Raw genomic sequence first — 16,165 nt, forward strand, 5'->3', positions numbered from 1 at the left:
AAAAACGTGAACTGTACATTTAGTTTTGAGCGCAGTACGGGGTCCTCAATACCACCATATTCCTCAAATTGTAGAAAACCTTGAGCCCAAAAATGACGTCCATCTATGACCTATAGCGCGAGGAAGGGGCAAAATAAGAAACGAGATCAAAATCGTGCACGTCGGAAAGATTTTACCATATAGGAGTAATCAGTGGCGGTTTGACGGTTTGGTAGGTATCGGCATTGGCGACTGACTTTTTTTTTGAAAAAAGATGAACAAAGGCATAAATAAAACAAATCGACATAACTGTAAATGCGTTAAAATTACACTGCAACTTGTCTACCCCCAAAGAAAAACAAAACAAAACAAAACAAAACAAAGATCATCATATAAATGCATTGAGGATCATTCTTCTCCTTCAAGTCTTACAGGGCGTGAAAACTGAAGTAAAATGCTCAGCTTTGTTCATCATCTTGTAAGTGAAATATAATGTATTCATCCATGAGGAAAGATAACATTTTAATTATATAACATAGGATTGAAGGGAAACTTTAATCCCATCAAGAGTAACCGAATTTCGAATATTCCAAACTGTGTATTTTACAAAGGAAGGAACACAGAAAATAATGTCAGATGTTGCGTTATTATCATTTTTTGATTTCTGCAATTGCTAATCTTTTGATATTGATATCAAAGTTCTGTTGGGCTCGCCGACTGATTTTTTTTTGAAAAAGATAAATTTATTTCAACATAATTACAAATAAACTAAATCTAAATAACTGTGAATGCATTAAAATTACAGTGCGTCTTGTCTGAAAAAACAACAAATAATTAGCTGTTTAATTACAAAGACCATCATGCATTTAGGATGCATTCTTCTCCTTCAAGTCTTACAAGGCTTAAAAACTTTGTGATAAAATCCTCAGTTTTGTTCATCATCTTATAAGTGAATACAATGTATTCATCTATGAGGAGAGATAACATTTCAATTGTATAACATAGGATTGAATCCCATCAAGAGTAACCGAATTTCGAATATTCCAAACTGTATATTTTACAAAGGAAGTAATACAACAAATAATGTCAGGTGTTGCGTTATTATCATTTTCGGTTCCTGCAATTGCGAATCTTTTGATATCGATATTACTATCAAAGTTGTGTTTTCTGACTAAGAAAGAAATACATTTCTGCCAGATTTCTTTTACATATTTGTTGTATTACACTCAAGTAAGATGTGTTCCAGTGTTTCTTCTTGGCCAGAAATATGGCATTTCCCGGCCATCACTTAAATTGAAAGTTTTGGCCAAGCTTCCTGTGACTAGGCCTTGATGGAAAATCTTCCAATTTAAATCATTTACTGAATTGCTAACGATTCCTATTGAATTAAGACGGCTGAATAAAGTAGCGTTGTAATTGTCAGTGAGACTTAGATTCTCATGCCATTTCTTATCAACTAATTTCCAATAAAGTGACTTGGTTTTGACATCACTTTTTGTCAGACCATAATTCTCTAAGTCTAAAATATCATAGTTTTCTTCATTTTGGATGTTTGAAGAGATGATTTGTTTCCAGGAATCTGGAATACCATTGAGGAGTGTTTCATACTCTGTCTTAATTTCCTCTTGCACATGTCTATTTGTACCTCCTCTAATTTTTGCAATTGTTTCCCATTGTTGAAGCCAGTCATTTCTGTCATCATTCCAGATGTCTTTAAGCCTTAAAATTCCACTCTTTGACCATTTTTCATAAAAGAGGACACTTCCTTCATTCTTAATTTTGTCAATATACCACAGAACTTCTCTAAGAAGATTCCGTTTTGATGTTGGTATAGATTCACTCTTGTAAGTCTAAGTGACTTCCAGGTATTTAACATATCCCCATACACCATCGGGGTTCGTTTGTTGTTGACTTTGAAATTGAGATGGAGTTAGTGATAATCACTATTCTGTTTATTGTCAAAGTTCGCTATGAAATATTTTGATAAGCTGGCCAATTTAGGGGTCCCTTTATCTGGATTTTTCTCAAATAATTTCATAAGTCACTTTAATTGGAGTGCATTAATTTTTTCTTCAATGTCGAAAATTTTTTTTGCCACAGTCATCATATCTTTGAATGAAAATGCCCCTTTTTATAACTTCTCGTTTGTCTCTCCAAATAAAATTCCATAATTTACTATTTGCTTCATTAATAATTTCCTTAGGTACGTGATCAAATGATGCCAGGTACCATAATTTTGATGCAGCCAGCATATTAGCTACAATTGCCCTGCCTTCAAACGACAGATTTCTGGTATTTCAGACCTTAAGGGAATTCGTAAATTTTTCCATCACTGTTTTCCAGTTTTCTCTAGATGTGTTACTGTTTCGAAACCCAACTCCCAAGATCTGATTCGCCGACTGATTCGTATCTCGCAGTTTGTTTAGTACGCCCTCTTTGAGCCAAAGATGGAGAGGTTGGTGCCAGCGGCTGTTCAACGTTCAGTCATTGGTTGCGAAATGTAAGCAATATGGCGGCTGGTAAAGAAGGTCACACGATGATAGTTTGAAGGCAAAAGCTTCAAAATTTACCAGTAGAGTGCACGAGACACCACGACAATGTCACAGAAGGTTAGCAGCGGTGATTCCATCGAAGAAGGCGAATTGGAAGATGGAGAAATTGAAGATGATTTGCCAATTCTGCACAAGAAACTAAGTAGCACATATGACGTTCAGCCACCGATTATCAGAGGCGAAAACCCTCAGCATTTTCAATTTCAGACACGACGTCATATGCCAGCCCGGACTTTCCCCCAACAGAACCAGATGAGGACTCCTAACGTCGGATTTTGGCCTGGAAATAGAAGCGGTAGAATGAATTTCGCCAGTCCTGGAGCTAGGTTATTGGGCGCGGGCAATAGAGGCCAAGGTCGGGGACGTGGCCGAACGCGGATCACGCATGCACAACGGTTTCTTCCCGAATATGGTGGGTCTCGAGGGAGAGGTCATCTGCCAAGAGGTGGTAATCAGCCCAGGTCAGGGAGGGGGCGCGGGGCTGCTTCAAGAAATTTACAAAACAAGAACTTAGGGCCAACGAGAAGAAAGCGTATCCTTGAATAATCCATGGGGCCAGTGTCTGTTATGGAGGGAATGTGGTGTTGGGCACAGTCCCTCCGTGGGTGGAGGGACTGTAGTCGGGGTAATACCAGCCAGATATGGCTGTTACCTGTTTCACGAATAGCTTTGTGGACGATACACGCACAGTATACTACGCTACTACGCACAGACAATGAGGCCCTTTTAGCGGTGACTCATGAGTCAAAATGACTCATGAAGTGTGTACAACGAACAGGAAACTGCTGTAAATCAGAAAAGTAAAGATGCTACACTATTGTTTAAAGTATTAACATTGAGCTAAAAAAACACTACCTCCATGGTTATAGCATGGAGGCAGTTAGGAACCATAGCTGTGGTGTTTTCAGACGGGATTCCTGCCTTTTACGGGCTGGTTAAGATCGTTAAAGTCAAAACCAGCCTGTAAAAGGCAGGAATTCCGTCTGGAAACACCACAGTTACGGACCCACAGCTAGGAGGCAGTGTGTGCTAGTGCTACCTCCATACATAGTTATAGCATTGTCTACCCCAGTGGTTATGGACATGTCATCGCCATTTTAAGCCCAGGGACAGTAGTTGGGTTAATAGGGTTTTGCCACAATAATTAAATTGGCAAAAGTGCACTGTTTCGTAGCACTGATCACAGTTGTGTGTTTGTTAACTTTAGCTCTTGACCAAAAGTAATTACAGTATGAGGTCACAGTCATTCACATTATTCTAGGATTTTGGTAACTTTACTAGCCAAGAGTTTTTCGTAGGGCGGAGACACTCCCTTGAAACAAATGTTGATTATGGAAACTATACCAAGCCGACCTAACCAAGCTGTGAAGACTGAATGATAAGATTTTGGTTGAAACCCAGGTCATAGCACACCCATTTTCTTTCATTCTTGTCTTACACTTGTCCTGCAAGAGCTTTAGATATTTTATAATACATGTAATCCTCGAACTGTCAAGAAATTGTAGTTTAAAGGGGTGTGGAGTCTTCAGAACTCTGCTTAAAGGCTGTATTGGATATGTTGGTGATTTATGAAAGTTGAAAACACATTTGTCATGTACATCGTAAAATTAATCCTCTTTCTCCCAAGTTGTATTTGTTTCTATAGTTTGTCTATGGAGCGTGGTAAAAAGAGGATTAAATGTTGCAATTATGGTGATGTGATGTACCTACATTCATGCATGAAATAAATTAGGAAAGAGTTACTTAGGGCCCCCACCCTAAACTCCCCTTTTTGTGCAAGATATACTACATACCTACAGTGTTGCAGCCAGGAATTTTAAACCAGGGGACACTCTGTCCCCCAACCATTTATTTTTGGGGACATTTTGCTCATTTTGGGGACAACGTACGTCAGTTGTTAATCAAATTTTGTATTATACTTTAACAAATTAATTTCACAAAACAAAATTCAACCTACGGGGATCACTTCACTATGCCTGAATTTCAGGCAAGTAATTGTAGCATCTGGTATACCGTATCTGCCAATCACAGAGCTCAGTTGGACTACAAGCAAGTTATAATATGAAGCGCAGCTTTTTAATTACTCCAATCTGTGCTCCGAAACTACGAAAATATAAGCCTCAAAATAAATCAAGCAAAACAACGGTCATCATCAGTATCACACATTACTTGGAGACTACACACAACACAGTGCAGAGTCGACTCATGCGAGCGCCAGAGATGACCCAGAGTATGCGAGAATGCGGGACATAGGGTTTGATTTTGGGGACATTGTCGCAAGGGCGCGTCCTGGCTGCAACACTGTACCTAATCAATGCCAACCCTAAAGCAAACTCTAACAGTAATTGTAAACCCTTTCAATGTTACATTTGATTGTGCTTCCTTGGAAGAAAGTCTCAAGATTACAGGTATGAGGGGGCCTAAAGGAACTCTTGCCATGAATTATTTGTAAACAAGAAAACAACACAAGCTCAGTTAACTTCCAACGACCTCCTACCTTTAACCCTTTCACCCCCAGTTCCCTGTATACAGGTCCAACTTTACCATAGAAAACAATGGATTTGGGACAAACCATGGTGGTGAAAGGGTTAACCCTCATATTCAAAGCAGCGTGCATTTTGGTGTCACAAAATGTTCATTTGAGCAAGAGCATTGTAGCCAAAACGTGTATTGTACTGCATACAAGCTGTGCCAAATATATTTTCTCATAAACTAATTTCCTTAAGGATATTACAGCTCAGGATAAGGGTTACAGGCACCATGCAGGTACGGAAAGCGATGAGGATGAAAGGCTCTTGGAAAAGACGCGGGACTCGTTTGAAGAGCTGCTTAGGGAGCATAAATCAATACAGGCCAAACTTGAGGCCCTTGAAGAGGAAGAGGAAAGAACTCAGAAATTACTCTCATCCGATACTAGTGACAAACTCAATGTTGAGCAAAAACTCAAATTCAAAGATGCCGACTACAGGGAGCCAATCGGTGAAAGGAACACTAAAGGTCCAAGGTCACGAAGAATGAGGAGGCGGTCGAGAGCTAAACCAAGTCCGACTGAGAAGGTTGCGTTTCCGAAGCCAACAGAGATGACCACAGCCACTCCTACACTCCAGGTCAGGTTCTCAGATATTACGACAACGCTGTGCTGTATCACTAGAGTCACAAGTTTTTGCCTTTTGCATCGATCAAATGGCGCAATTAATGGCATAACTACTTCTGTATGAAATGAAAACTGGATGTGTGATGAGAACAAGTGTGCATTGATATTGCTGACATTTATAAACTGATAGAACTAGTAAAAAATATTTGAATAGCAAGTATATATTATAACCAAAGAAAACTTGTAGAGGATAGTTTGGCTGCAGATTAATGTGAAACAACAAAAGCTGTAAGAGATAATGTATCTGCAAAGTCACTGGCTCTCGGGACCATTTCAACTCCATATATCCAGTTGTAAACTGCAAAACAAACCGCTAAGAGAAAGTTGATAAATGGTAAGTGTAATGTTTGTGTGTTTTTATTGTAGGATGCAAATGTTGATGAAGACGACGAAGAAATATCTGAACTGGAGCTGCGCTTGATCGCCTTGGCCTCAGCATCCAAGAAAGTCGCCATCAAAGCAGAAGAGGAAGAGGCAGAGAGACAAGAACTTGAGGAGGAGATGAGAGCGTCTGAAATCACTGACAGTGATGCAGTAAAGATGACCAGTGATGCAAATGGCAGACAAGTACAAGTGGAAGTTTCACCATCAGTTGTCAAAAGTAATTATCCTCCAGGAAAGATTTACCCAAATGAATTGTGTGCTTTCCGTACACTATTCAACCATTATCTGACCAATTTCATCTGTTACAATCAGGTCAAGTTAAAACCAGTTACGTGTATCATGTCCCCTATGTACTAAAGCTTTAAAGGGGAAGTTCACCAAGGATGATTTTTACATATATGCTAGCTTTGTGGTCACTTTCCTCGGAAAAGCTATTTTTGCCATTTATAACTCGCAAGATTTTTTACAAAAACCGATAGAAATAGTACAGGAAGTTGCCCATGTAATTTGAATCATGGGAAAAAGCGCCAAGCTTGGAGCTTGCATAATGTGATATGGAAGGGACCATTTTCCCATGGGTATGGCATTGTCCACTCACCCATGCTTAAACAAGGCTGTGGGTATTTACATAACTTTTGTTTATACTGAGTATCCTTGCATAAACGATGATTCACTTATAATAAACTGTCCACTGTCAGATTTTGTGTTGCTGTTTACTACCGTGTTACTGTGAGTGGACAATGTTGGGGCCATACCCGTCCGGAGATGGTCCCTTCCATATCACATTATGCAAGCTCAAAGCTTGGAGCTTTTTTCCCAAGATTCAAATTACATGGGCAACTTCCTGTATTACTTTTATCGTTTTTGTAAAAAATCTTGCGAGTTATAAAGGGTGAAAATAGTTTTTCCTGGGTAAATGACTAAAGAGCTACCACATATGTAAAAATCATCCTTGGTGAACTTCCCCTTTAACATTTGAAGGCCCCTGAAAATGTAGATAATGTTAACAGGAATTTGTACTGATTAGCTCCCATAGCCATATGTATATATGGCAATGGAAGCTATTCTTATAGGCTAGGGAAATGTCTGTATGTATGTATGTATGTCTGTATGTCTGTATGTCTGTACGTCTGTATGTCTGTATGTCTGTATGTCTGTATGTCTGTGTGTCTGTATGTCAACATCAAAAACTCCAAAACCGCTGTACATTTCATCTTGATATTTGGTGTGTACACGGATGATGGGCTGTAGATGAGATTTTGTTCAAATGAAGTTGTCATTGCCAAAAATATGCAAATTAAGTGAAAAAATGTAAAAACAGTCAAAATTGAAAAAACTCAATAACCACTGAGCAGATTACATGAAAAATTAGCATGTAAGTACTTTGGGCTGACATGAAATGATTGTGCACATCTTGGGTCAGTATCTTGGACTTGCTATTTTTCATGAATTTTTTTGTAATTTTCTCCCATTTTTGGTCAAAAAATCTCCTGCTCTGAAACCACAAGTCCGATTGATTTGAAACTTGGTATGGAAGTGCATAGAAGTGACCTTTCCCAAATTTGGGCAAATCGTGGTGAAATTGCATATTTTTAGTTTACACGTACATAGACTCCCATGTATAAGGCAGATCTCCATAGACTCCCATGTATAAGGCCACGAAAAATAAAAATTTAGTTTCTCATCGTATTCATATTGCAAAAAGGATGCAGTGACACAATTTTTAGTCCCCACGGATGAAGTCCAGTGAGCTTATAGATTGGGTCATGTCCGTCTGTTCGTCCATCCATGAGTCCATCCGTTCACGCAGATATCTCGGATATTTTGACAAAATGTCATGTGACCTTGATGACCTTTGATCTCAAATATACATATTTGTCCATAACTCAGTAACCACAAGTGCTACCACCCTTCATATATGGTATGATGGGACAGCTTATGACGCCACATATTGTACCTCATTATTATGCACATATCTAATTTGAGCGAGCCAATAGAGCTAGAGGTCTGATTTTTGGTATATAGGGATAACTTAGCAAAACAATTTTTTTGACAAAATGTCACGTGACCTCGGTGACCTTGACCTCAAATATACATATTTGTCCATAACTCAGTAACCACAAGTGCTACACCCTTCATGTATGGTATGATGGGACAGCTTATGACGCCACATATTGTATCTCATTAATTATGTGCATATCTAATTTTGAGCGAGCCAATAGAGCTAGAGGTCTGATTTTTGGTATGTAGGGATAACTTAGCAATACAATTTTTTTGACAAAATGTCACGTGACCTCGGTGACCTTTGACCTCAAATATACATATTTGTCCATAACTCAGTAACCACAAGTGCTACAACCTTCATGTATGGTATGATGGGACAGCTTATGACGCCACATATTGTATCTCATTAATTATGCGCATATCTAATTTTGAGCGAGCCAATAGAGCTAGAGGTCTGATTTTTGGTATATAGGGATAACTTAGCAAAATGTCACGTGACCTCGGTGACCTTTGACCTCAATATACATACACTAAATAGTCCAGGATGGGAGCTACAGTGTCATTGACGCTATTTGTACTGATTTTATCAACTATGCCATACATGCCAAGAGGGTTATTGTTCAATACCACTTCGTACTGACTTTATGGAAAGCAAGCGACAGACATGGTTGGAAAAAGGGTTAAACAAACCCGGATAACTTTTTTTGTACACAGTTGTTATTTGTAAGTCAAAATGGCTGCCATCCCTGTGTTAACTGTCTGGAGAAAAATAAAAATTTCCAAATTTCGAAAAACTAAGCCAGTGAAAAGTTTTCTTACTCTGAGTGCCTTAAAATGAACCCTCATAATTGATATATCAGAACAGAAATCTGAATGCCTGTCCCCGAGCGATAACTATGAAATGTTAACTTTTAACATTCCGTATTGTGTACACAAATTCATATTCGCAGACGAGCAAACCAAGCGGATGACGAGACGAGAGCGCAACAGGAACCGGAGATTGAAGAGGAAAATCAATCAGCAGAAGCGCCAAGAGGAAGAGTGGAAACGACGCGAGGCAGCAGAGATACGCAGCTTGCAAAACGGAGACGAACAGTACAGCCGATTTTTGAAATTTGTCGGTAAGGGACAAAAAGAAATCCAAAGTAGGATGGAAGCTACAGAGATACGGAACTTACAAAGCGGAGATGAACAGTACAGCCGATTTTTGAAATTTGTCGGTAAGGGACAAAAAGAAATCGAAAGTAGGATGGAAGCTACCGAGATACGGAACTTACAAAGCGGAGATGAACAGTACAGCCGATTTTTGAAGTTTGTCGGTAAGGGACAAAAAGAAATCGAAAGTAGGATGGAAGCTACCGAGATACGACAGTTGACTAATGAGGACGAGAAGTACAAACGATTCATGAAATTTGTTCAGAGAGAAGAAAAAGATGGTAAACTCAAAAAGGTAAAAACTTTTGCGTTTTTAGTGTGCATAAAAAGTCTGTGGTGATTCTGTGAAATGGAGAGTTTGTTTTGCAATGGATGGTTGAAAGTACAGTGACGTGTTACAAGTATCCCAATGCATTAGTCTGGTATTTCTTGGCATTCGTATTTGTGTCAGTGCTGATAGAACAGTGAACTCCAGTCCCTCAACAGAATACCAACTCCCCCAACCTTATCAAAACTTAGTTTTATGGTCAAGTAGATCTGTGGCTTTCTTACAACACCTAATATCTGGTTCTCGCATAAGTTCTTGTTTACATTTACTGTCGTTCTCCTTTGAAAGTTGTGTGACAGTCAGTCAATTTGACCAGAGACATAAAGCTGATAACCAACCTGTCCCTTCAGTCCTTCGATGTGATTGTGACATCAAACATGGAGTTTTGAAAAAGTGTGAAACTTAATCAAATTTATTCCCAACAAGTTTCGTACACATTATTATTCCCTAACATAAGGTTGGGCCTACAGAAAGCTGATGAATAGGGATTATTAAATATATTGAACATTTTTCAAGAATGTGAAAGAGAGGCAAGTTTGCTTAAAGTGTTTATTTAGACAAGTGTTTTAATAATTTCAGTCAAGATCATCATCATCACATGAAGCCAGTGAGACAAGACAACCCTTGCAGTTTCAAGAAGCAGCACCCCTTTCTGTCAATGATCCTGACTACAACTTTCAATTTGACAACTATGACGAAGTTGAGATGGATGTGGACAGCTCAGAAAACTCCTCAAGTAAGTTCCCAGTCTTGCTGCAAGCTGATAAGGAATATGCGTGTCAGTGCCTGCAATTGGAATGAATTTCAAACTTTTAGCAAATGATAGTCTTGTTTATTTGTTAAACACAATCAGACAGTTCATGTACGCCCCTTCAGGCAAGACTGAAGAACGTTAGGCATATGCTGAGCTGCAGTTAAATTTAACACATGCTGAGGGGTATGTACGTATTTCTTGATCCCAAAAAGTCATAAATATCTTCACAGTAATGTAATGTAGAAAATATGGATTTCCTCTTATCGTTCAACAACATTCCAAATATATCTGAATATACACCCAGCTTTTTTTTTGCTTTTCTGATTTCTTGCAGTGGTTGCAGCATCACCTGTGCCTTTCCTGCTATCAGGGTCTATTGAACAACCCTCCAAACCACCTCTGGTAAGTACCAATGCAAGGAGGCATTTTTTTAATCCGAGATTTTCAATTTCAGTGAAAAACAAAGACAGCAACACTCTGTAATCACATAACCATAACTAACCAGGGATTACCCTGGCTCAAGAACAGCATGAGATAAAATCGCACATGAAAAAAAAAGTGGGAGAATTTCAAAGTCTGTGGGAACCGGACCTAACTTTCCCTGATTTTCTGCATATTGGTTAATTTGCATAACAATACACTCCATGAGACTGTTTTCGGACGACCTCAGTTTTCAGACATTTAATGACATGCTGTTCGTTATACTCACTTCGCTCCGTTTTCATCGTGTTTTACAAGTCATGCTACAGCATATTAAGTCAGGTGACGCTGCCGTCCTGGTTTGGATTTTTTTCTTTGGTAGAAGCTATTTCGGGCTACAAAGTTGGTGAAGTTAGCCACACCCACAGTTGCGAGTGTAGTGATACATACCAATCGCCACGTAGTATTCTATGCATACTACGCGGCGGCCGCTATGTATCACTCCACTCATAACTGTGGCCACACCGTACGATACGAGTTGTCGAACGCAACACACAGGGACAGCCTGTGTCCGATATCTAAGCGCTGTACACGTTGAAATATAGTTGCGTCGTCCATGGATTAAACGTAACTAGTTATCACGAAATATTTCCATATAGTTTTCTAAACACATCGAAATTGAAAATCGGGGTTCGCCGTTCAAAGTTTCAAAATATCAATATTTAGCCCCTTATCACATTCCAAATACGACGTCCGATTACTGCGATAGCAGTCCGATTACACCCACTCAACATGGGGGCAAAAATTTGGCAACTTTGACCCCCTAAATGCCACTTCTGTCGGTGTTAACAGTTTGAGGATAAACACAATAAGTTTCGAAAGGTATGATAATAATATGCTCGTCATTTATGAAACGGCTTTGAGCGAAATTCACTACCCTGTCCGAAAACTGTCACATTGAGTGTAGTTGTAATCGGAAGCGATCGAATCCATACTTTCTAGTGCGGGAGTAACGGAAGTACAGTAGTCCAGAATAGTGCATTTTCGTTTTTTCTTCGCACTACCACTCGTACTGGACACGAATATTCCTTGGAAAGCGCCATTTTGAGCGACGACAACACACTGTACATCAGCAATGAACACTTGCTGTATCGACTCCAATAATTTGTCAATGAACGCAAAACTTCCTGTTGGCAACCAATCACAAACGCTGTTGAAACGGGTAACTCTGCAACAGCTTTTTTTCTAGCGTAATTATAGCGCTCTCTACGGCGACACAATGAGTGGTTCTGTTCTGAAAACCTGCCAAATGTTACCAATGAATTTAGATCGCGTAAAGGTATCACGTATGCACCATTTGAATTATCGGCGCGACTTTTTTGCCCAAATGATTTTTCTGAATGCGATTTTTCTGATTTTTGAGCGTAAATATCGCGTTATCGCGCCCCAAAGTGATCCCTGCTAACTCACCCTGCCATCCCTATAAACAAGTCCACACTCACCATTGATAACAATGGGATTAGGCTAAACCATGTCATAGAAGGTTAAACAAATTGGATCCTTGATATTCAAAAAGAATCCTTTGACTTTTCTAACTATAAGGAGATACCCTCTCAGAAAGTTTTCCTCATGACACCAGAACTCCACTAAACCTTTAAATGCTGTAATTTTTTTCCTCCAAGATTTTAGTATAACATTTCACAAATTTTTATGAACTTTTTTCCAATATTTTTGATAAATTTGGACCAAATGGACATCACATTGTATTGGCTAAACTTTCTATCAAAATTTTGCAAAAATCTGGATATATATTTAATATAAAGGCAACAAAAATTGACTTTGGCGCTTCAAGGGTTGAGTATGGACTGTTCAATCTGGAAGAGTCCAACCTCATGTTGGAAAATATTAAGTCTTTTCTCTTTGACACAACAGAGCTTTGAAACCATTCCAATGCAGACTCATGCTGAAGGACAGGAGCAAGAGATATCATTCCCAGTGTTAGCGCCATCCGGTGACCATGGCAACAGTGAGGATGAAGAAGAGGATGTGTTGGCCTTGAGAGAGCAGTTGTTGAAATCGATGGCCAGCAAACGAGCTTCCAAAGTCACTGAAGATGTGAAGGTCAGAGGCTTGTTTAGTCAAAGTTGTGCGACTTTTGTCATAATCACAGAGTTCACGTTTACGCAAAAATCGTGCGTATTTACGCATTGAAATTGACTCTCTACGCATTTTTTCATCGTTATGCGTTTTCTATATGCAAAGGATAATACCGAAAGCACTCCCCACGACTGAGCTTAGGCGACAACCAAACGAAATTTGTTGCAACACATTTCTGTCAATCACTCATGTTGTGTGGAAAGTTTCGGATTCTCTGGGCGTTGTCTGAAAAATCGGCATCGTAGTCCACACGTTATCACGTTAGGCACGTTATCATGTCAGCTGTGCCTATGAATTACGTTGCTAATTTTCAGGCGAGCGATAGTTTCTGAAAGTGAGTGATTGACAGAAATGTTGCGACAAATTATATAAATGCCAACCGTGCACGATCATCACGTCTCGCTGTTCCCAAATTTTGATCAAGCACACATGCAGCATGGCGTTGAAGCAGACAAATCTGTTTTCTTTCAACTTTGCTCTACGAGTCCGTGAAAAAAATGATTCATCGGTAGAGCTCGTCGGAATCCCGATAAATTTTGAACACTGCAGAAGTGTCTGGATGGTAACTGGTCGTTCAGGCACCAAGTCGTTTCGGCCCAAGTCGTTTCGGCCTCTCAATTTCCGGCCCAAGTCACTTCGGCACTGCAACCCAAGACGTTTCGGCATCTGTGTTTCGATTTTTTTTTCAAACTATTCAGTAATTGACTGATCCGTCATATTCGTAAGCGTGACCTTTGCGTTCTGACCAGTACTTTATGTGCATTTTGTGTAATTTTGCCTTGCTGTTTCGTCACCGCTTTCAAATTTTTGCCGTGTCGGCGGCTATTGATATCGATAAACTTGAGTCACAGATTTCAAAATGATACGATTCGGAAGTTTTTTCTTACGGTCTCTTCCCATGTTCTCACAAAGATTAAAGCATGTACGTGATAATGTTAGTTGACACTATACTTTTTAGTACTTTGATTTGTAACATTACGCTCCAGCACTAGTTCCCACAGGTAGCCTTCAGCAGTGCCGAAACGTCTTGGGTTGCGATGCCGAAACGTCGGACTTGGGGCCTGAAATTCAAAGGCCGAAACGTCTTGGGCCGAAACGACTTGGTGCCGAAACGTCCAGGAACTGTCTTGATAAGCTGCCATGAGTCTAACTTTTGGGTTGCCCAATGTGTTTTGACGGTCGCATGTATAACCTTCGCTGTTACGTTTCAACATTGTTCAAGTTGTTCGTTAAACTGTTTTCATTAAAATAATGTTACATCGTACAATCCGAATATGTAGTGTAGGTTTATTCAACGGCGCATTGTATTTTGCAGTCAGTTTTTTCATCAATCGAGTGCGGAAGTGAAATTACGCACTCAAATCCAGCCATTACGCAATTTTAGCAGACTAATGCGTATGCCGTACGCGAGGAGAAAAAAGTCACCGCGAACACTGAATCAGGCTTGGTCAGGGCCGTGATCACCTCGAGGACTTGTGATCTGTTTTGTTCTCAATTTCTTGTCATCTTTACCGTATCCATTACTGAAATCTTTCAAAAAAATAACAGCATTAGACTGGTAGTTTGAGTGAATTGGTCATTTCAATAAGCTATTCTAAATTACCCTCTGTGGTTCAACTTTTCGGAACATGGCAACAGTAATAGAAATCTAGTAGCACAGGACTGTACTTCAAGGCGGTCATTTCAAAATGTACCGCTCACCTGGACAGATGCTATCATATACTGGCTTTTTACTTTAGCCTTCAGTGTGCCCTCTATCTTTACAAATTTGTGAACCCTTTCAGTCGTATCAGGAATTTATTTAAATATCCATAAAGTCGGCCCTCTACCAAGTCATGTTCTTCAGTTTCCTTTCAAAGTTTTGAGATCTATTAACTCTAATTCATTTTTGAAATTACTTCATATATTTTTGCATGAATCTCTTCCCAATACATTCAACATGTATATTTTCTGTTATACTATATAGAGAATACTCTCTTAGTCACTGATACGTCCATGTTGCTCAAAGCATAATGTTACCATAGCAAGAAATGAGGCAGATCAAGTTTGGAAGTAGCAACTTGCTTACATTAGCATCACTTGCCTATCATGGAAGTATTCTATTTGTATGTGATATTTCAGGTACCAGTAGTTGAGGCCGTGTCTTCCCCACGCTCTGTACGCAGCTTGTCTCCAATGCCCGGGCGTAGCATGTCTCCATCGTTGCTTGTGTCAGTGCCGGGTAACTATGCCCCTCCACCGATGGCCAGTGCAGCCAGTAGAAGGAATGTCCCAGTCAGCAAAATGCAGGTACGTTCGAGGGATGATCAGGATTTAAACAAAACCATTTCAGATAAGATGATCATGAAAGTCGATGATTCTCTAGGTGTAGTTTTCTTCATATATGTGTGTTTATATATTTTTATATGTGTAGCGGACAGAATTCTTTACTAAGAAATTCGCCAGCCAAATGTGTACAGTAAATAGTGTGCCAATTTGAACTGTTTTTTTGACTAAAAACAAATTTTGATGATCTTTCAAACGTGTTCACTGTTCCTTCGTATTTTACAATTACTGTAAATTAATTATAATAATACCACTTCACAGTGCTATATCATTGTTTAGTTTCTGCAATAAACTTGAAAGTGCAGGACAAATTTACATGAGTGAAAATTTTGACTATATCATGAAATTTATTGAATCATAATGGCCTGAATTACCAAGGTACACAGGCCACCAGTCCAGACAATTATTTTTTTCAGATTTTTCCGAAATTTTGTAATTGAAAACTGTAGCCAATGAAAAGTAATGTTCCTTTGATCCAAAACTATCAAAAGAATTACAGAAAAATTGATGATAATGGATAAAATATTGCGCTTTAATTTTGGTTAGAAAAATTACTGCACTGAAAGGGTGAATCCATTTGATCTATATTGCCCTGACTCACCCACTCTGGGTGAATGTTTAGTGTGCTTGAATACACTGTACTGACCCGCATCAAAACTTACCTTGTAGATCCCAAAGCACGAAAGGGTCGTTATAACTTTAGGCCAGGACTCGGACAGCAGTGACTCTGAATCTGAAGATTCCAAGCCATCTGTGGTGCCAGATAGCCTTGGCTTTGGCATCGATATGTTCCTGAAGGAGGCCAGAAAAAATGTTGATGTAAGTTTGACGTGTACGATAAAGTTGTAATGTCTTCAAGTTCAACACCATGTATTGTGGATGATAGTGTTTTTATACTGGAAATGAAGTTAAAAGGTTCAAACGTTGTCAATACAATTGATTTCTTCTCACTT

At 39.3% G+C, this 16,165-nt stretch overlaps 1 protein-coding gene across 1 annotated transcript in view; it reads left to right on the plus strand.

The window, feature by feature from the left end:
* Positions 1 to 2,453: 2,453 nt before the first annotated feature.
* LOC139119183 (zinc finger C3H1 domain-containing protein-like) overlaps positions 2,454 to 16,165 on the plus strand; it is a 35,071-nt gene continuing 21,359 nt past the window's right edge. The window contains exons 1-9 of the mRNA XM_070682852.1: positions 2,454 to 3,063; positions 5,268 to 5,638; positions 6,052 to 6,286; positions 9,024 to 9,523; positions 10,136 to 10,292; positions 10,645 to 10,712; positions 12,663 to 12,851; positions 15,009 to 15,176; positions 15,882 to 16,031. Of these exons, the coding sequence (XP_070538953.1) occupies positions 2,577 to 3,063; positions 5,268 to 5,638; positions 6,052 to 6,286; positions 9,024 to 9,523; positions 10,136 to 10,292; positions 10,645 to 10,712; positions 12,663 to 12,851; positions 15,009 to 15,176; positions 15,882 to 16,031 (2,325 nt within the window). The 5' untranslated portion in view covers positions 2,454 to 2,576. The remainder of the gene's footprint in view (positions 3,064 to 5,267; positions 5,639 to 6,051; positions 6,287 to 9,023; positions 9,524 to 10,135; positions 10,293 to 10,644; positions 10,713 to 12,662; positions 12,852 to 15,008; positions 15,177 to 15,881; positions 16,032 to 16,165) is intronic.

This window comes from Ptychodera flava, chromosome 2 (assembly GCF_041260155.1).
Source record: "Ptychodera flava strain L36383 chromosome 2, AS_Pfla_20210202, whole genome shotgun sequence".
Lineage (NCBI taxonomy): Eukaryota > Metazoa > Hemichordata > Enteropneusta > Ptychoderidae > Ptychodera > Ptychodera flava.